Genomic DNA, 20929 nt, shown 5'->3' with positions numbered 1-20929 from the left:
TGTAGACTGAAATTGTATCTGTTAAAATTGCATTCCTATGTGCAGGTAAATTGCCCATGAATAATTATTTCTTAGCATCAGTTCCTCTAGGCTGATCAATCGACTAGATTTTACTGTGTAGTCAAAGCTGAAACAACGAGCTAGTGTACTTTTGCCTTCTAGTGACCTGAAGGCAACATACAGAGTTTGCTAATTAATGTTGAAGTGGAATTATAGTGATGAAATGAAGTGCCTGTGAAAGTTTCTGATTGTACCTTCAGTATGGGTCCAAATCTGCTACAGGCCATACATCTGGAGAACAGACTCTCCACGGTTTTTGCAAGCTCTGAAGTCAAAGCTGGTGCTAAACCAAGCTGAGGTTCTCAAGCTTTACTTGGTGCTTTGGGGCTCCTTTTGGCTGGTGTGTGTTGCTCCAGCACTATGCCTGGTGCTGTGCAAGGAGGGGTGCCCACCAATAACCACACTTGTATCTTTAGTTGTTCTTGGCGGTGAGGGCTTTTGGTGTGTTCTTGCCTTTAGGTTGTTCTTGGGCTGTGGGCACCCTGCAGAGGGGGACTGGGTGAGAAACTGGAGGTCAGAGCTGATACAACTAATCTGGGCCACTCTAATGATTGATGTGTTACAAAATAAGGAAGGAGTAATCTGTTCTTACTCATTTTGTGGACATTTACTGATATTTTTTATGTCTGTCTCCATGCATACTTTTAGCAACACTTAGTCACTTAATGCCTGGGATACTGCTGTACTTTACATAATGTCATAATAAAGATAATAAAAATTATATTTGCTTCAATAAATAAGATGTTTCCTCGAACCTGCCAAAATCTTTATATTCTGATAAGCCTGTTTTTTTACATTTTCTGAGAACCTAAAAGGAAACTGTTTAACTGATTCGTTTACATACATGAAATCACAGGTACTGACAAATAGTCTATAATCACTACCTTTTTTTTACCATTAAGACAAGTCTCTGACAGTAGTAATATTTGCATTCTTTAGCCTCTTTTTTTGAAGATAGGTTTCATTTCTGTAAAATAACAAGAGTTTCAGTTGCCAGGGCTAAATATAAACATTGTCTTCTTTATAATGAGATAACCTTTGAGACCACCTTCATGTTAATGAATATAATACACATGACACATAATTTCCAAAGAGACTATAAGTTAATTTTAATTTTAATTAATTTATTTCATGCTTTTAGGTACTTGGCAGTGTGAAATTTCAAGATAAATAAATTTAGCATCCTAAATATGTTTTTTCAAGAGATTTGGCATGTAGTTGAAACCTGGAGAGGTACCTCATCTCTTAAACGATGTGCTTAAGTTGGGGACTTTCAAGACAAATGAAAACTAATATTAATTCCTTTTCCTCTGTGGGATCTGTTTTGTGGAAACAATTTGTAAGATAGACCAAATTATAACAATTTTTTTCCATAAGATAATTTTTTATGACTTCTATATACACTGACCAATATTTTTTCTTGCGCTTTGCTTTTGTACCGTGCTCTTCCTATATAATGTGTGAATATCTCCTATAATTTCCTTATACTCTCCAAAATGGAAAAGAAAATAAGTGAGACGAAAACTGAAAAAAACTATAATAAACTCATTATGAAAAGTGTATGGGCTTAAATGCTGGCACGAGGAAGCCAATGTGAAAAATCCCTATTTAGTGATGCACAAAGTGTCTTTGCCAAGATGAACACTGATGAAATCATTTAATCTTTGTGTTCTGAGCTGTTCTGAAATGGAAGTGATCTCTTATCTTCTGTTGTGAAAATTGCTTCTGAAGCAATCTGACACTGCTATGGCAATAAATATTGAGGAAAAGAGTGCATGAACATACAGAGAAATTCATGCCTGCTGGGTAGATGTTAAATGCCTTGCATTGTGTAGTGTGCTTTTATTAGGTTAAATCATGTGGTGTGTAGTTATTGGTAGTGGTCAGCAACAGCCCTCTGGGGGGCTGATGTGGGGTTTGTTTGTTAGTTTTGTGAGGGGTTTTGTTTGTTTGTTTGTTTGTCTGTTTGCTTGTTTTGGGGCTTTATTTGTTGGAGGTGGTTTTTTTTCCCTGGGCATTCAGCAGTAGGACTGCAGAATGCAGCACAGGATTGCCAGGTTTCCTGATAAAATAATGGGGTAATGACATGTTGTGTAATAAAATCTCCATGTGTATAGTAGCTGTTTGTGATCTTTTTCTGGAGTTCTATGTATCTGCTGTGGTATTAAGGTAGCAGCTGATCTCTAAACCAAAATATTACACCTTCTATAAAGATCCCTTTTGTGTGGTGTCAGAAAGGACAAAGCTGTCTACTGGGATGACAGCAATGGAATGTGTGAGTGTTTCTGGATCATGGTTTACAGCTGTTACAAGGACCACTGTGTGATTTCCCTTTTTTGGGAAGTTCTGCTTGAAAGTACCTGCAGGTGCCTCAGAGGCTGTAGAATTTTCCAGTCACTTTGACACAAACTGCTCATTTGGCCTCTGAAAGCTGCACGTTTTGGACACATGCAGGAGGTGGAACAGTGGTGCATCCTAGATATCTACCTGCCTTCCTGAATTTTATCCTTCTGCTGTAAAAGACAAAAACTCATATATAAATGTTAGAACAGTGCTACAAGCAAATAGTTTTGCTGTGGTTGATCCCACATGTCATCTCCTCTCCCAGCAACTAAGAGAGTCACAGCCTTTGGAGAATCTTACCCCAATTTTCTTCCTAAAAGCATATTGCAAAACTTCCAGTATAGAAGTACCTCAATTTACAGACAGATCATATTTAGAAAATGACCTTCATGGTCTGCATGGATTAAAATATTAGAAACCAAATTAAGTCACTTTCTAAACCAAAAATATACATACATCTGAGATTCTCCTGAAAATGGGAGTCTCTTAGTTATACTCTGCTAACTATGTCTTTCACTGAATAAATGGACTTTTCTGTTTGATGACTGGAGTATAACTTATGGAGATATAAACTGTTCGTTGAAATTGCAAAATTTTTTGGTCAAAGAAAGGCAAAAGTTATCAGTTGGCAAAAGACTCAATATTTGGCATATGCCTCATTCCAGGCTAGTAATTGAGGGACACATACAACTTGCTCAAGAGTTACTGTTTGACAGTTTACAGGCCTTGATCAAGACACTGGGACCCTTCAGTGTGTGGTGAAACATTCTCTCTTCTCTAATGTCTAATAATAACCAGCATCAGGTGCTTTAGTTTCAAAAAGTAAGGCCTCAGGTAGTAATGTAATTTTCCATTTATAAAAATAAAATGGCAAATCTGATTATAAGAAAAAAAAAATCAAAGAAGACCTCTTTAATAACAAACCAGCAGATTTTGTTTAATATTTCCAGCTGTCTTCTAGTTCTTTAATATGATCCTAAATTTTGTTTGCATGGATTTCTTATTTGACATCTGATTTGCAAATTTTCTGGGCTCTCTTTCCAAGAAGACTATTGACATGTAATTTCAGGATGTGGAACCACTAAGCTGCTTTTATTTTGATATAATACACAATGCTGCACTATTCACAAATCAATAAATTATCCTATCCACATTTTTGCCATTTTAGGTCATATCAAGTCAAACAGAAGATTTTGTCCTAATGAGACAGTAGATTCTTCACTCTGATAATGACATCCTGACTCAGATTAAAAAGTTCTAGATTGTTGATTATAAGAAGAAAATATTTAGATTTAGAGCGTGCTTTAGCAGAATTTGATATTTTATTTCTCTCTCTCCTTTGTCATATACATAATGATAGCCATGAAGTTCTTCAGAATATTTGTTGGTTGGTTGTGTTTTTTCCTACTGGAGCATTTAGGTTCATGGGATAATTACACTATCCTCATTCAGATGGAAGGGTGTGCATAAAGCCAAATCAAAATGAGAATGTGGATTCTTCCCACCACACTGATGCCTTCCTTCCCTCATTTCCTCTGAGAAACTTGTCCTCTTCCTCCACATCACAACCAATGGGTGTTGTGTCATCACAGAGAGTAGATCCTCTTCCATGTTGAAGCTGTTTTTGAATAGGACTGCCATAAGAAATATGGGATCTAGTTCTGCTAGGCAGAATTAAACCTGAATTTATTTCCTGAGATGAAACATTTCAGTGATTCCTGCCACTTCCACAGATGGATGAGATTTGTGCATGGATCACTGTGGAAATAAAGCAGCATCAAGCAATTGCACTACCAGGGAGATGTCATCTTAAAAAACTTGCTTAAGCTGAAGCAGGTTTTGGATTTTTTAACTATCAAGTCAAAATGAAGCAGAGTGAAATAGAAACAAACTTTTAATTGTATTTTAGATTATTCAAATAAATTTTGAACTTGGATCATCAAAAATGTTTCCATTTATAAAAATGTTTTGATGAGCTCTTCTTTGATTTATGCTATCTGAATTACTGAACCCCAAATGCAACATCCTGATTTAGCTAATCTTTATATTGATAGCTAAATTGGTACAATGATGGAATTAAGATCAGTAGTAAACTTAATATATTGAACCCTTATGAGCCTAAGGAGTATCAGATGATTTTGACATTCAATGTACTTTAAATTTCTAACTTTTCTCCTAGTTTAAATCATATAATCTCTGGATTTCAGAGAGGCTCAGGAAACTTATACCAGTTAGGCATTTGTCTCAGCATATTTTGTAATTTAATGTCCTATTATAGATATGTCCTATAATAAAAAGTAGCTCACACATCAACATAGAGTCCATAATACATTTTTTATCTGTACAGAAGTATAACTTTGTTGGCTTGAGCAACAGCACAGCAACATAAATGGGAGCACATCATGTGAGTAGCAAGTCCAGTGAAAGAAAATGTGTTAATTTTCCAAAGTGAACATGCTTATTGCAGATGTAATTAAAATGACATTTGGTTTTAGAAAGAGCGACATCTAAATTTGAGAACTGTCACTTTAAGGAAATATTTTTTATTCTTTTTTTTTTCCTTTGATTTTTCTCAGTAGTTTGCTTCTGAAACAAACAGCCATCACCAGAAAATGGCCCTTCCTCAGAAAAAATTATAAAATATAGACAATGGATTACAGAAATGAAATCTTACAGAAACTTTTGATGTATATGATTATGTCATATGCATGAATGACACACCTGATCTTGGTAAAATTTATGGCCAATCTGCTCTGTGTTTCTGCTTTTTTGAATACTATACCTTATTTTCCAAAAACGTATGATTGGAGACTTTATGGGCGGTTGGTTTTTTTTTGTTTTTTTGCTTGTGTTTTCGTTAAAACACTGCCCAATATCTGAAAGAGAAAGCCCAGACAAGAAATAAAAAATGAAGAAACTAAGTTCTTTGACAAAAGTTCTGACCCATTTGTGCCACCAATTGCTATGCACACAGGCACACAAATGCAAAATAATTATTTCAATTGAATTCTAATATATGTTGAGCAACACAAAAGTGGTAAGTTAAGCTTATTTTGTTTGAAAATATTCAAATACAGGTAGGTTTTTTGATTATTTCTAGGGACAATGAAAAGTCTGTTATTTGATATAGAGATTAAAGTTTTTCCAGAGCTTTAAAATATCATCATTTTACAGGGGACAAAAGAGAGACTATGTTGCACACATGGGTTATACAGGATCAATTCCAGCATGGTGTGGATGATAGATGTTCTGAAAATGTGTCCTAAGGTCAGTAACAATATTGACAAAAAGACTGCCCATTCAAAGTAAATATTAAGGACGAGTTAGCATATTTAACACAAAGTGTTGACTTTGTTTTTTCGCTTTTTTTTTCTTTTTAGTAGAGTGCAAACCTGATCCATGCATCCAGACTTATTATGTATTCAGGTATGTAATAATGATTGCAACCAGTATTCAGTGAAAGGTTTTCATAGCAACAAGACAGTGTATGTTGGAGTATTTTATGGCTTGTGTTTTGTGGTTAATTTATTTCACAGCTTAAGCTGTTGCAAGTGAAAAAAAGTTTAGAATTCTTATAGCATATGAAGCAGAGGGTATGAGTCATTTGTTTCCTACCTTGATAATAGAATTTACTAAACTATCTGGAGAATCCGCATTAATAATGTCATTTCAGTGGAATATTTTTCCCAGTCCAAGCAAGAATGAATATTCTGCTGTTAAAAGGTATGTCAAAACAGCATGTAACAGCTGCAATTGTAATTTTCAATGTAATTTTGAACTAATGGTGAAACAGTACAAGTGTAAATCAGTATTAGGCTTAGCAGTGCTTTATAAAACTAATTGTGCACCCTTTATTGAACATATCCTAAAGAATGATTTTGTGGTTTTTAGGATGAATTGGATTTATCGGACTTTTTATTTCATTTTCTTACTTGCTTCTGTTTACAGTGGTAAGTTAATATATTAAGTACTGTGATTTGCACACACTGTAGAGCAACTCTTACAGAAGGGGAGAAGATTAGTAACTGCAGTCTGCTCTTGAGAGAGCTGTTTATTCTGCTGGATTGAGTTTAGTTAAGGCATGACCTCTTTGTCTGACAGGGAACTTTCTGACGGGGCTTTAGTGACCCTGTCCTGCCACCCCCAGTTCTGCCACCTCCCAGCACACATGACACATGCCACAGGCAGTTTTCTCAGTAGGACTGAGGCTGCATCCACATTGTAACTGTGAAACTGGTGTGGTGCTCCATGTTCTGTGCCCCATGGCACGGTTAGCAGCCTAAGCAGCAGCTGGGGAGGGAGGCCCTTTGGGACTGCAGGAGGCAGAGTCATGCATGTCTTTCATTCTGAGTTAATTATTTACTTTGTTCTATTAGCAAAAGTTAAACTGCAAAAATTGCTCTGCACTTCTCTGAAATGCCCTTTCCTGATAAATTATAACTAAGGCCCAACATGGGTATAAGTTCAGTAATGTATTAACTGTTCTCTCAGAGAACAATTAGGTAACAGCTTTTTAGCAAAATCTCATAGATAAATGAAGTATTATTTAAGAAAGTATTTTATTTGGTTTTTAGTCTCAGCAAAACTAAAATCTTGGAAAATTTCTGAGGCCTAGGAAGCGTTTTCATTAAATTGTTTTAAAGTGTTCAGAACTGGCACAGTTTTACATGGTGCGCAGTTTTAAAGCATAAAGAATATTTTGTGTGTTAATTTATGCTAGAAGAAGATAAATAGGATCCAAAATATCAGATACAGTAAATAATCACAATACTCTTTTGTTTTAGTTTTAAAATTCAGTTGGTATACTCTAAGAATTGACAATGTTTTCCTGTTAATGACAAAGTTGAATAAAGAAATGCTACTGGGAATAATAAATACCATTTTGTTAGAGAAAGATCTTTATATATATACATATATATATATATATCAGACAGCTTGCATGTTTATAAAGTCTAATATTTTACTAATAAGGATTTTACCTTTGAAAAATATTAGCACATCTAGTATCTATTATGTCTAATAAACCTTATTTATTCCTTTCTTTTAAAAAATGAAAAAATATATATTATATCTGTGTGCAGGAAACACTGAGCTGCCAAAGTATAGTTTATAATCATTTTAACAAATAAAATCTGCTTGTAGTCTTTTAAAACTGTCATAACCTATATCATATTGCCTTTTGTTTCCATTTTAAATATCACTTGATACAGTATGTTCACTTTATAGTAACAGATTAAGCTACTTAGATAAAATATTTTCAGCTGGGTTTCCCCCAATCTGTAAAAATACATTGTTTTCTCTTTATCTTTTATCCAAGATAAAGCACTTTGGTAGATGCAGGAATAAAAATCACCATTTTTTTAGTTTGCTACTCCTTTTGAAGGGCAAATTCAAAAAGAGAGTGGTCTCCTGTGCACAGACTCTTGTTAGTTTTAATACAGACATTTTAGAGCCCTTGGACAAACTACCCTGCTTCTCCACTACAGTGAGTCTTGAGACTGACAGGGCCTGAGGGAATGGCCTGAAGCTGTGTCAGGAGAGGTTTAGGTTGGATATTAGAAATGGATTCTTCACCCAGAGCGTGGTTGGGCACTGGAACAGCTCCCCAGGGAAGTGATCTCAGCACCAACCCTGAGAGAGTTCAGCTAGTGTTTGAAAAACACACGAGTGGTGTAACTCCTGGGGATGGTCCTGTGCAGGGCCAGGAGAGGGGCTCAATGATCCTTGTGGATCCCTTCCAACCCAGCATATTCTGTGATCCTGTGATCTTACAAGAGCCTTCATTTTTAAAGATGGGAGCAGGTTGCAGCTTAGGTACCTGTGCAGCAGAGCTCTGCAGTGTGAGTGGTTGCCATTACAGAGTTCAGTATGTCATTCAGAGTTAAAAAGCCCTGCAGATGCAAAGTAGCAGTACAGCTCACTTTTATTCTAGACTGTTCCTGAGACATCATTCCTGTAACAGTATTTTCTTCATTGTAAAGAGAGTTTGGGGGGTCCAGGGTGGAATATAAGAGAGCTGAAGATCTTTGAAATGCTGGGAGTCATTGAGGCTGTGCACAGTGACATCACTGGTGACTCTGACCTCAGAGGATCACTAAAAAATAGGATTGTCTTTAGATAAAACTTCCTAACTCCTTTTGGTCTCTGCTCTTCCTCTTGATGTTCTGCACTGGTCTCTCTCAGGAAGGCTTCTGCCATTCCTGAGATTTGCCATGAGAAGAGACCTTGCCCCGCTGCTATGCAGACCTGCCTTGTGGCCCATCCAGCTTCTTGGGTTTCTACATGGGCTCAAGCTGCCCTGCTCCAGCATTGGGTATGAGGCAGGGAACAGAGGGAGGCATCCCAGACAGTATTACTTCTGCTGGGGTTTAAAGATGAGACTCTCAGAGGAACTGTGCTACTCACCCCCCTTACTTGTATTTCCCATCAAAAGCCTGTTTTAAAAGCAATGAGAAAGAGCAGCAGTGGTTTAGCCCTCTCCTGGTGAGCTGGGTGTTCCCATCTCAAATAATTGACACATTTTGTTTTCCATGTCAGAATGTGTGACCCAGATCTATGAAAATACATTCTTCCAAGGAGGAGACCTCACTACAGTTTTTACACCGACTGCCAATTACTGCCAAATAGTGTGTACTTACCATCCTACCTGTCTGCTCTTCACTTACTTGCCAGTGACATGGACTAAAGATCCTGAAAAAAGGTAGAATGTTCATGTACTTGTGTTTTTGGTTGGTCTCCTGTGATAATTTTGAAACCTGGTAACATTTTGACAGAATACAGGGCTTGCAGGGAAAGTCCAGTGGAAATTGCTGTGGAAAACAGTGTCACATATCTCTAAAATTGGTCTAAGAGTAATTGCTTGAATTCAAAAGGTTAAATTTGACAATGCCCAGTTTTTCACACTCACACACCAGCCCTTTCAAGGAAAGAGAACTGACTCTGCACTCCCTCCTCTAGGCCATGTATTTATTGTTGAGGGACAATGTGAAGAATTTCAGATTGCCAATGATCCGGTGTACTGTTCCCCATCCCTTCTATTTAGCATATTTTCCTCACAATTAAGAATTTCAGCCTGAGGGAATGAAGTTGTCTTCTCTCTTTGCCCAGTGCATTTCTGTCCTCTGAACCGTGGGCTCTGCTTCTTATTTTATTGAGACCTCTTAGAGCTCCCACAAACACAAAATATTCTCATCTGCCACCACTGCCAACAAAGTATGTTATTTTTCTTCTAATTGCACTTGTCAAAATTTTTATGGTGAGGGATATTGGACAGGCTGCATTTCACCTGAGAAACAGTTATGAAGGTCTATGTTGTACTGCAAAAGTTGTGAGTTGCTGCATTTTAAAACACAGGTTCTCCTGCTATTTAAAAGACAGCGATACAGAAATGCTGCCGAAAGTGGAAATGGAAGGAGCTATCTCTGGACATTCCCTAAAACAGTGTAACCAAATTAGTGGTAAGATATGATTATTCACATGCATGTATTTTATGCTCTGCATTCTGTAGCAGCTGTTAAAAGATTAGCACTTTGGAAAGAGGAATAGAATCAAGGAAGCAGCAAAGCAGTGATTTGTGTGTTCTTTGCTGGACCACTTTCAAACACAGGTAACAAAAGTTCTTCTGGTTCTTCTCTTCAGGCCCACTTATCCACCACTCAGGCTCCCCAGATGAGGTAACAGGGAAATCATTCTCCTGCAGTCATTGCTAGAGTCAGATGGCAGCCCATGCTTTAACTGCTGACTCCAGTCCTAAAGATTAGATTAAAGAATAACTTGCTGCTACAGTTTCACTCCAGAAAGTGGCTCACATGGCACGTGTGACCCTGCTTTATAACTCTGAGCTGTGGATGCTCAGCAAAGCAAAAGTGCATTGTCACAAAGTGATGCTAGTACTTTTTTGATTCTGTGTAATAATTTATTAGCAGCTGCATCTTTTAGGGTGTATGTGCTTTACATGAAGACTAGATGTCAGCACACCATACCTGCAAGTTATCACCAGGCATATTAAAAGCCTATTAAATGTGTTATTTTATGTGTGTTTTAAATTTGCACTGTCACGATGATGTCATTGAAAGGAGATCAACTTTAAGCATAGCATAGTACTTTAGAAAAATAGAATAAGGAAGAATATAGCTATTATCTTCTTGCCTTTGAGGATAAATAGTGTCTTATGGATATCAGGCTATTTCTTAAATTGCATTGGTATAGCATCTCAGCATGGCAGGACTAAGTGGGCTTTTATGCAAGTTCTCTCCACTGTAGCCATTATGAATAAGGTGTGCTTGATTTTCTTGCCACTCACCCTTCAGAGCAGTCATGCCTCTTAAAAGCTCTTTCCTGTCAATAACCCTTCATGTTTGTATTTCTGAGTATCATGGAATAAAAAAAGAGATTTCAGTGAGATGTTATTCCTTATACTGTTTAGACTAATTAATATCACTGGAATTCCTCTAAAATTAGACCAAAATTAAAATCTACCCATACATGTTTAAAAATCCCTCCAATCATTGGCTGACTCTTGTTCTGTGAAATGACCTTCATTTCAAACCCCACAGTTGCAATCCTCCCTCTGTGGAGTGTAAATGTAATATTCTGACTCAAGTGGGAAATGTCTGTTACTTATGAGGACAGGATTTGCCATTTAAACTGCTCTGTGAATTTGGAACTGGGAAAATATTTTAATATGGATTCTGAGTTCTCGCTTTGGCAAGTATCATCCTAGTCTCAGTCAGCCACAGTGGTTAGAGCCCCTCTCTCATGGAGAGGCACTGTCAAGGTCTGCTGATTTTTCCCCTTGCCACGAGGTACTGCACTAAACCTACATTTCTGATTTGGGGCTAGATCTATGTATAAAGTGTGATGTAGCTGAAGGGATGTGGCATCTGGATTATTAGGGCTGTGTCATACAAACTGCTATCTTTTGGGCAATTTGGGGCATGGGAGGGGGAAAAGAATAGAAGTACATTTTCAGATCCTGGTCTCTTTTTCTTCACAGCTTGCAGCCCAGATGTCCATGTAGGACTGGATATGGAAGGGAATATTTTTGATATTGCTATGGCTGACAGCTATCAAGAGTGCCAAAAACGATGCACCAATGACAACCGTTGTCATTTTTTTACATATGCCTCTGAAACATTTCACAATTCAAGCTTTTGGTAAATACAGGTTGGATTCATTCCCCTGGACAACCCTGTGCCTAAGTAGATTAAATCTCAGAACATTCAAAGGTGCAAGAATTTACTAAAGAATATTCAATTTATTCCTCCTTGCAATGTTTGTTCACACTTACAGATAGGAAAATATCAATAGTAAATTGGCTTTTGTTTGTCCATTGATGAGAAAGACAAACTTGAATATTACATCCCTGAAAAAATCCCCAAATCCTCTGAAGATACTGAAATGCAAATTATATTAGCTGTGCTGCATTTTTGCTCTGTTCAATCTTGCTCTGCTTATTGTTCTGAAAATAGCATCCTCAGAGCATCCAGAGAAATTATTTCATTTTAATGAGACCTATTTTTGAGCTCTTAATCTGCTCAATTGTGCAAGTTAAACATTGTTCAGCTAGCTCTGTTCATCATTTGAACTCTGTTCTGGAGGTTGGAGATTGCTCTGGCCCATGGCCAGACCATGCACAATGGTAGGAATTAAGGGTTCAGGAGTATGGTTTAGTCCAAGGATGAAGACCTGTTTCCTTACCACTTTCTTTACTCTTTGTCATTCAGTAAAAAATGCTTATTGAAACATACCAGTGTAGGAACTCCAACCAATATAAAGGTGCTTGATGACGTTGTGTCTGGATTCTCTCTAAAGCCATGCCAGCTTTCTGAATTAGGTAACCATTTAAAATCCCTGATTCTCCTCAGTTTTAAGGCTCATGTGTCCTGAAATGCAATCTATCACTGACATATAGAAATGTTTCATTATGTAGAATAATTCTAATGTAATCTTATTCTTAAAATATTTTAATATTCTTAAAATAACAAAGGTGGTTCACCTGTTTTTAATTTTTTTCATGTTATCATTTGTCTTGCAGTTCCCTTCTTTGAAGATCTAAAGAATTCTTTCATAAGACTAGCTTGATGAAATTGTATGTTATCTTTGTACCATGGATACAAAAATAAAAGATAAAAGCCCATCAGATTCAAAGATCAGGGGAAATATAAAGCTTTCTACATTCTTTTTGTATACTGTGTATGCACTTGAAAATTACTGATGGAGATCTGTAACTTTCTAATACAGTTGGCTAATAGGAAAGGATATATTATGCATTTTGTGGATGATTTGTGATGAAAGAAAAAGTCTGGGCTTGTTCCTGCAATCATTACTCAGACAAAATTCTCAGGAGTCTAAAATCAAACAAGGTGTATCAAACCTTCATATACTCAATTGAAACATCTTTCACTTTATTAATTTTCTTTTTCTTTTTCTTTTTCTTTTTCTTTTTCTTTTTTTTTTTCTTTTTCTTTTTCTTTTTCTTTTTTTTTTTCTTTTTTTTTTTTCTCTTTTTCTTTTTCTTTTTCTTTTTCTTTTTCTTTTTCTTTTTCTTTTTCTTTTTCTTTTTCTTTTTCTTTTTCTTTTTCTTTTTCTTTTTCTTTTTCTTTTTCTTTTCTTTTTTCTTTTTCTTTTTTTTTTCTTTTTCTTCCCCTTCTTCTTCTTCTTCTTCTTCTTCTTCTTCTTCTTCTTCTTCTTCTTCTTCTTCTTCTTCTTCTTCTTCTTCTTCTTCTTCTTCTTCTTCTTCTTCTCTCCGCTTTGTCTCCTTACTGTGTGATATTTTCTCTTCTTAATCATGAAGATGTTATTCTGCTTTCATATAGCCTCATTTTATCTCATAGATAATCTAGTTTACCTATATAAATCATGTTTTGTAGAGACTGTATCAATATATTTATTTCTAAAATCAGTGCTTGTGTTTAGTGCTGGGCAGTTCTGCCACAGCATCAACACTCTCTCCCCAGCATCCCTCTCATCAATGGTCTGGGGATGGGCAAGATCCAGTGAGGGAATACAACTAGGTCAGCTGACCCAAATTACCTAGAGGGACATTCCATATCATATGAGGTCAGGACAGCTATGAAATCTAAGCAAAGGAGGAAGAAGGGCAGACATTTATTATTTACAATGTTTGCCTTCTGGAGCACCACTAGACTGAAGCTGAAGCCCTGCTTCCCAGGAGTGGTTGGATATCCTCGCTGATGGGAAGTAGAAAATGAAATTATTGGGTTTTCTCTTTGCTTGTATGTGTGCAAACTTTTGCTTGAGTAAACTGCCTTATTTCAACCTATGAGTCATATTCCATCTCATTTTCCCTCACCTGTCCAGCTGGGAAGGGGGAATGAGTGAGTTGCTGGGAACTTGGCATCCAGCAAAGTCAACCCACCATAGTCCTTTTTGGTTCCCAACATGGACTTTTCCTATAAAACAGTCTTTACCTTAAACCACAAGTTCTCTGACTTTTACTCTTCTGATTGTTTCCCTGATCCTACTGGTAGGGACTGAGTGGCTTCATGGGGCTTACTTGTTGACTGGGGTAAAACCATGACATCATGTGAAAATCAGTCTTGTTCCTGCCTGTATTTCCTTACTTTCTGTGTCTTGTAAAAGAGGCAAGAGCAGGCAAGAGAGAGAATAAATAAATTATGTGATCATAGAAGACTAGACACCATAAAAGATCACCTATTCTTATCTCAGATAGATCATCTATACCTGTCCAGACAGATATTTGTAGAATAGAGTCATAAAACCTCAATAATGTCTTTTGCCTTGTTGTTTCATCAATATCTGAAATGTTTTTATTTAAGTATTTGTTCAAGGTTTTTTTCTGACTTTATTTCATTTATTCCTTTCTATGTGGCCTTTCCTTTTGTGCTTTTGCCTCTCTGACTTTATTCTTATGTACACACACTATTACACATGCATAGCAATTTGTCTATTTTCAGCTCTTTGCAAAGTATCTTCCTGGAGATCACTGAACATAATCCTTGAGATTGTGGGTTGGCTTCCCTGAAGTTTCAGATCCACATTTTTGCTTTAAATATAATTTCCTTTGAAACTATACATTCTTCTGAATGCTATTTCCCCTTAACATAGGATCTTACTTACTAATTGCAAGAGCTAATTTACTCTAATTTTCTACATTTCTGATTATATATTTTACTGTTCTTATTGTGTAATTACTACTCAGTATTATCCTTCCTTGTCTGTGGTTTTTGAAAACCTCATCAACAGGATTCACACTTGTTATTGTAACATGTAATTTCTCTTTTCCTCTATATAAACCTTATCCCTCTTCATGACTTTACATATTCAAAAATATTCTTGAGAAATAGGTTTTTTTGTTAAAATATTATATTGCCTTTCCAGCTTATCAATCACAGAAGGAAAATGGAATTGATATAGAAATGAATATTTTGTAAATCTCAATATTCTGATGACATACAAATGTTTTTGGAATTTTGATATTTTGTTCTTGTTTTATACAGATTGTCAAATGGACATATTTGAAGATGAAGAGTTTTCAGGAATTAATATTACAAGTTTCTTCACTCCTGATATTTCTGTCTGCCAAACTATTTGCACATATTTTCCAAAGTGTTTGTTCTTTACATTTTTTACCAGGAAATGGCAAATAGAATCTCAAAGGTAAATATGACAGTTAAATGATATTATCTATTTGATTATTTAAAATTTATTTTTTAAAAACGCAGTCTTCTTTTAAACACTAATTTCTTATACATATGTAAATTTATGTTGAAAGACCATTTTCATTAAAGCACAGATTTTTATGGGTTTTGTTAATGAGTTTATAATTTCCTGTGGACATTTTAAGTGTTTTCCAACATGATCAGGGCTTTTGTATTGTGGTTGTGTATCTGGTCTTAATCTGAAAAGAATTATACATGTCAAAAGTACAGTGAGCCTCCAGATAATTTTAAAGACTTAAAGCTGAATTTTATTACATTATCAAAAGAGCCATCTGGTTTCCTGGCAGGGCGAACTTACTTGATAAATTTTTCAATTAAGTTAATGACTTTAAACATTTTTCTATTTGGCTTTCTTCTTTCGTACTTAGTAGTGAGAATAGTTAAAAATCAACATTTCACACAAATCAGAGGCAAATTTCAAAGGAATTTCAGGGAGAAGCAAAGCTGAGATAGCATGCATCAGCTAAAGTCACCTCTTCTATATATGTATAAATACTGTACCACCTTTAGTGGTATAGTTCTATGGAATCTCACAGCACTACAAGGATTGCCTCACTTTAGTGTGAACTGGTGAACTCAGTGAATGCATTTTCTTGTGAAATACTTTTACAGATTGGGACTTAGGGAAAAAGAGAGTATCTAAGAAAGAGTCTTCTTTTACCAGTACCTAAACAATTATTTTTAGGATGTGAGAATAGGTTTATTTATTGTGAAAAATATTTCATTTTAGAAATCTTTGCCTTCTGAAGACATCAACAAGTGGAATTCCAGAGGCACTCATCTCACAAGAAAATGCTGTATCAGGCTTTGGCCTCCTAAATTGCAGAAGATCTTTTCCTGGTAAATAAATAAATAATAAATTACAATAAAACCACCAATTATTAATAAATCTAATTAATAACTTTCTGATGCTTTGATTGCAATCATTCTTACAGCCTGCAATTCTCGCACTTACATGCATATGGATTTTTTGGGAGATGAACTTAATGTCACTTATACCAAAGGACACAGAGCCTGTCAGCAGGTTTGCACAGACATGATCCGCTGCCAATTTTTTTCCTATTCTCTCCTCCAAGATTCATGCAGAGAAGAAGGGTGAGATATATCCTTTTGACTGTAGAAAGATTTCTCAAATAATAATTTCAGAGATGTGGTGAGGGAGTAATGCGTATGTGTTCAGTGAAAAAAATACAAACTAAACATTAATTTATTGGCAGAGAGTGCAAGTGTCACCTAAGAATGTCCTCAAATGGATCTCCAGTGAAAATAGTACATGGACCAGGAAGTATTGCTGGATACTCGCTAAGATTATGCAAAAAGAAAGCCAGCACTGGTAAGTAAAAATTCTTTTATGAAAAATAGTGTTTCCCTGATTTCAAAATAGGAGGCCAAACCATACTTTTTAAAAGTGGTTGCACTGTCCCAGTGGGTGATCTTGTAAAGTTAGAGTGTTCTGGAAAAGCGAAGTCAGTCAGGTCTTCACATAGTAAACACCAGAACAGCATTGTGAATTTGGCTTAATAAACTTTATGATCACAAACCATGAAAAATTTATCATGTATCACTTTCTTCGCAATAGGTGGAGGCTATTCAGTGATCAGCAGTAGTCTTATATTCATTTTTCATTGGTGAATGCAGCTGTCTTTAAGCTCAGCTTTGAATTATTTCTGTAGTGTGCATGCAGCATTCTGCAAGGACAATTCGGATCGTTGGTGGGACAGACTCTTCCCCTGGTGAATGGCCGTGGCAGGTCAGCCTGCACGCCAGGCTGTCTCGCCAGAGACACCTGTGTGGGGGCTCCATCATCAGCAACCAGTGGATTCTCACAGCTGCTCACTGTGTCACGAGGTGAGGCCGAAATGCAAATCTAGAAATTAGCCCCAAAGTTCAACCCAGCCTGCAAGATAAACTGAGATCCACCAGTGAGAACTACAAAGAGATTAACTACTTTAATGTAACCAAAAGGTGAAATTTTCAGCTAGATATTCAGTAACTGGAACCCCATACTTTGTCCCTTTGTAGCATAATATTGTACTGCTGATGCTAAATTTTTTAATGAGTCTAGAAGGTGAAATTCTAAAGCAGTCAACAAATATGCCTATGGAACCTTAGATATTCTCAGGAAATTTGAGTTTTTTCTTACTGTAATACTGCATTAGGCTATTTAGCCACAGACTGACTGTTTGTCTTTTCCCCTTAGTCTAGAAAATCCCAATATTTGGCGTATTTATGCTGGTATTTTAAGACAATCCGAAATAAATGAGGACACACCCTTCTTCAAAGTGGAAGAGATTATTGTTCACTCTCAGTATAAACACGCGCAGATTGGATATGACATTGCTTTAATGAAACTTGCTAAGCCTATGAATTTTACTGGTATGTAGAAATGTGCAGGAAGACACAGGGCTAGCATTGCTATGGCAGTGCATGACACCTGGGCTGGCTCCCTTTAATATGCAGTTACTGGGGTTTGAGGAAAATCTATTCTGTTGGCTTCAAAAAGAAAATGAGTAGCTTTAATTTATATGCTGGGAGTGATATGTTGTGTGAGGGACAAAGCATAACATGGAGGCTGTGGTCAGGGGTCATGTGGGTGCCCACAAAACCTTCCTGCTGCAGTTGTCTCTGCTGGACAAACTATTATTTTCTCTTGTACTTTAGATCTTCAGCTACCTATCTGCCTGCCATCAAAAGAAGACACTAACATATTTTACACTGACTGTTGGGTAATTGGATGGGGTTACAGAAAAGAAAAAGGTACAGAGAAATACTTTAAAATGGTGAATTTTTTGGTTTTTAAAATTAATGTGTTTGACAAAAAAAACCCTCCCTTCTGTAAAAAAAGAAAATTCTGCTCTGTTCTTAGATACCACTATTCCTTCTAGACAGTACTTTAATACAATTCTTTATTATAATTGATTTCTAGTAAGACATCATAAAACATATATGAAAAATATATGAAATTATCATTAAATAGCTCCATGCTCTGACACAATAATTAATTTTATAAATGGGTTCAATAGTTTGAAATATCTGAGAATTCAGTCTTAAATACATCTTGTGCAACACTTGAATACCCTTCCTTATATTTTAGCAATCTACTGGCAAACCCCAGTACATATCTGGGTTTTGCACAGCTATTTTTAATTTTTCCTAGCTGAATAAACGACAATAAATTTATCACTGAACTGTTTTGAGTTACAGTCTGTGCATAATCCATGGGGGTTTTGTGTGATTGTATTCGTATGACTTTAGAAACTGTTGATTGAGATATGTTGCTTTTCTTATTCTGAAGATTGATTATAGACCATACTTTATAGATAAATTTCTTTTGCTAATTACTAGAGGAAAGCCTGCTCTTAAATACTTTTGTTTAGTCTATGTGCAAATTTCTCCATCTTAAAAAATACCAGGATAGAGAGCAGCACAGATTTGGCAACTGAGAGATTCCAAAGTTATGGCAACACTTTACTAGGAAATAATAGTTACAAACACAAAGCAATGCTAACAGCAATGCTCCAAGGGCCAATGTCCTAAGAATCATTCACATATGGGGATTTGTTGTGCATCACAAGGGAGTTTTAAAGCTTTTCCAGTCATGAGAAAGAAGATGGCATCATAAAAGCATTTAAATTAGAAGACAATTCACATTGTTTACTAACACAAAGAAAAGAAAATCAGTGTACCAACATCCATTAACAATCTAGAGGCATTGACTTCACACTTTGTAATGGCAATGCATAGGGATTTCTGAAGTTGAATTTTAACCTTTACTGTGCTGTGACCAAACATTTCTCTGCTCATATTGCAGGTCGGGTACAAGATATCCTTCAAAAGGCTCCTGTTCCCTTCATGTCAAAAGAGGAATGCCAGGCCAGGTACCGGAGGCGCAGAATAGGTGACAAAGTGATCTGTGCTGGCTACGATGAAGGAGGAAGGGATGCTTGTAAGGTAATGACAAACAGTACTGTATAGCTATAGCTTCCAACCATATGTTCAAATATCTAACTGAACACTACAATTATTTTTAATATTTATTAGAAAAGTATGATTATTAATAGGGCTCTTGATTAGCTTGTCACTTTTGGCTGTCAAAAGCACTGAAAACCAAGGTATATGGAAAATGTTTCTTATATGACATTGAAATCTTTAGGGATAGATTCCATAGATATATAGATATCCATTTAGGTAATAAAACAGTGTTCCTTCAGCTGATTAGAAATCCAGAGACAGTAAGTATAGTACCTTTAAGCATTTCTCCAATAACAGCAGATTTCCAGATTTCCTATGTGTTTTTTTAAATTTTTTTTTATTTCTTGGTAGGAAATACAGTACATAAAATCTTATTTCAAATATATTTATATTTTGTTTTATTTCTGGTATAAACCAGAAGGGAGGGTGCTAGCTATGCTATTAAAATGCATGAGGAATAGAAGGCTAAAAACAAACTGTGAAAACTGCTCTGTTCATAATTAGAGTTGAAAATGTCACAATAGCGTGAGTTCCATGAGCCAAATTCTCTGCTCAAGAGTAAACTCACGCACTTTTGCCAGTTTAAATATTCTGAGTTAATTTCTGCAAGAAGAAAATAGTCTGACTATTAATATTGAATTCTCTACCAAATACAGTTTTCACTGCAAACATTTAACACTTAATAATTGTATGCTGAAATGTTACTATTGCCGCGATTACTTAGTAATAAAAATACTTGGAGCTGGGAAGCAATTTTTCCTCTATGGTAATTAAGCTTTCTTTATCTGATATGGTGTAACAGAACATGGAGGTGCTGTTTTGAGTCTAATTTAAGAGGTGCTTGCTGTTTGCCTAACAACTCAAACAGCTTCTCTAAGGAATCTTATGTTCAGAAAGCAAAAACAAAAGAAAACACAAAGGTGTTCTATCCTAGTGTGACAGTTGTTCAAACGAGATAAGGCATGTAGAGAACTGAGATACTAAAAACATAGTCATAAGAAAAAATACTGCACATTGTCTCTCTTCTTTATTTGCATACATAGTTTTTTCATTGTTTTAAACCACTGTATGTAATAAGTTAATAATAATAATAATAAAAAGAAAATAATAAACTCCAGTAGTTTTGAACCTTCATGGGAAGAAGAAATTGTTTGCAATGGCTATTTAGAAATCAACTTACTAAGCAATCAGAGCACCTGCTAATTATTTGTAAGTGAAAGTGATTGTTATGCTGGTGGTAACAATGAATGATGCTGATTTTATTCAAGGCTTTCTTTGTGATAGAAATACTGATGAGGCCTCTCCCTTGCATGCTGTCTCTCTTTTTCTCCTGTGGCACAGGGAGATTCAGGAGGGCCACTGTCATGCAGGCACGAGGAGGTCTGGTATCTGGTGGGCATCACCTCCTGGGGCGAAGGGTGCGCTCGCCCCCGGCAGCCGGGAGTCTACACCAAAGTTGCCGACTATTCAGACTGGATTCTAGAGAAAACTGCCTAGTATGAGCATTGCTGACCCACTCAAAGTGTTGCTGTGGAATAACAACCCTCAGAGCAATGGGATAAAGTGTATTAGTGCTTTTTCAAGGGTGTTTTTTGTTAGCCCAGAGTGTAAAATACTTGTTTTAAATGCAGAAAAGCAGGAATGAATGAATTTTCCTATTACCAAATAAAAAGCAGTAACAATAAACTCTGTGATCACTGATTTGGCAGAAAAATATATGGCTGAGCCATGGACTTCTTCTGTCCTTGCTGGCACAAAAAGGGAGTGGATGAGGTTGCAGGGCATGGATGGATCTTGGAGCTGGGAACTACTTCTGTCTTAGGAGGTTGTGACACAACAAAAAAATTTCC

At 36.2% G+C, this 20929-nt stretch overlaps 1 protein-coding gene across 2 annotated transcripts; it reads left to right on the top strand.

Annotated features, from left to right (window-relative positions):
- Positions 1-5742: 5742 nt before the first annotated feature.
- On the top strand, positions 5743-20781 carry KLKB1 (kallikrein B1). Of its 2 annotated transcripts, XM_079307279.1 has the most exons (15): positions 5743-5829; positions 6295-6353; positions 8941-9103; positions 9757-9860; positions 11399-11558; positions 12129-12238; positions 14886-15045; positions 15838-15947; positions 16043-16202; positions 16325-16440; positions 16781-16955; positions 17308-17483; positions 17769-17864; positions 18919-19058; positions 20421-20781. In XM_079307279.1, exons 2-15 carry the CDS (start codon positions 6296-6298, stop codon positions 20574-20576), a joined length of 1884 nt encoding a protein of 627 aa, XP_079163405.1. In that variant the 5' UTR covers positions 5743-5829; position 6295; the 3' UTR covers positions 20577-20781. The 2 variants fall into 2 exon arrangements, with proteins under 2 accessions (XP_079163405.1, XP_079163406.1); XM_079307280.1 differs by lacking the exons at positions 11399-11558; positions 12129-12238.
- The last annotated feature ends 148 nt before the right edge of the window (positions 20782-20929 follow it).

Source organism: Erithacus rubecula (genome assembly GCF_903797595.1).
Source record: "Erithacus rubecula genome assembly, chromosome: 5".
NCBI lineage: Eukaryota > Metazoa > Chordata > Aves > Passeriformes > Muscicapidae > Erithacus > Erithacus rubecula.
Note: the sequence above shows the minus strand (reverse complement) of the source record. Positions and strands in the feature narration are given on the sequence as shown.

Coding starts and splice junctions, on each gene's coding strand:
- KLKB1 (XM_079307279.1), top strand. CDS start 6,296: ATGAATTGGATTTATCGGACTTTTTATTTCATTTTCTTACTTGCTTCT. Junction 15,046..15,837: donor TGGCAAATAGAATCTCAAAG/GTAAATATGACA, acceptor ATTTCATTTTAG/AAATCTTTGCCTTCTGAAGA. Junction 16,203..16,324: donor GATTCATGCAGAGAAGAAGG/GTGAGATATATC, acceptor ATTTATTGGCAG/AGAGTGCAAGTGTCACCTAA.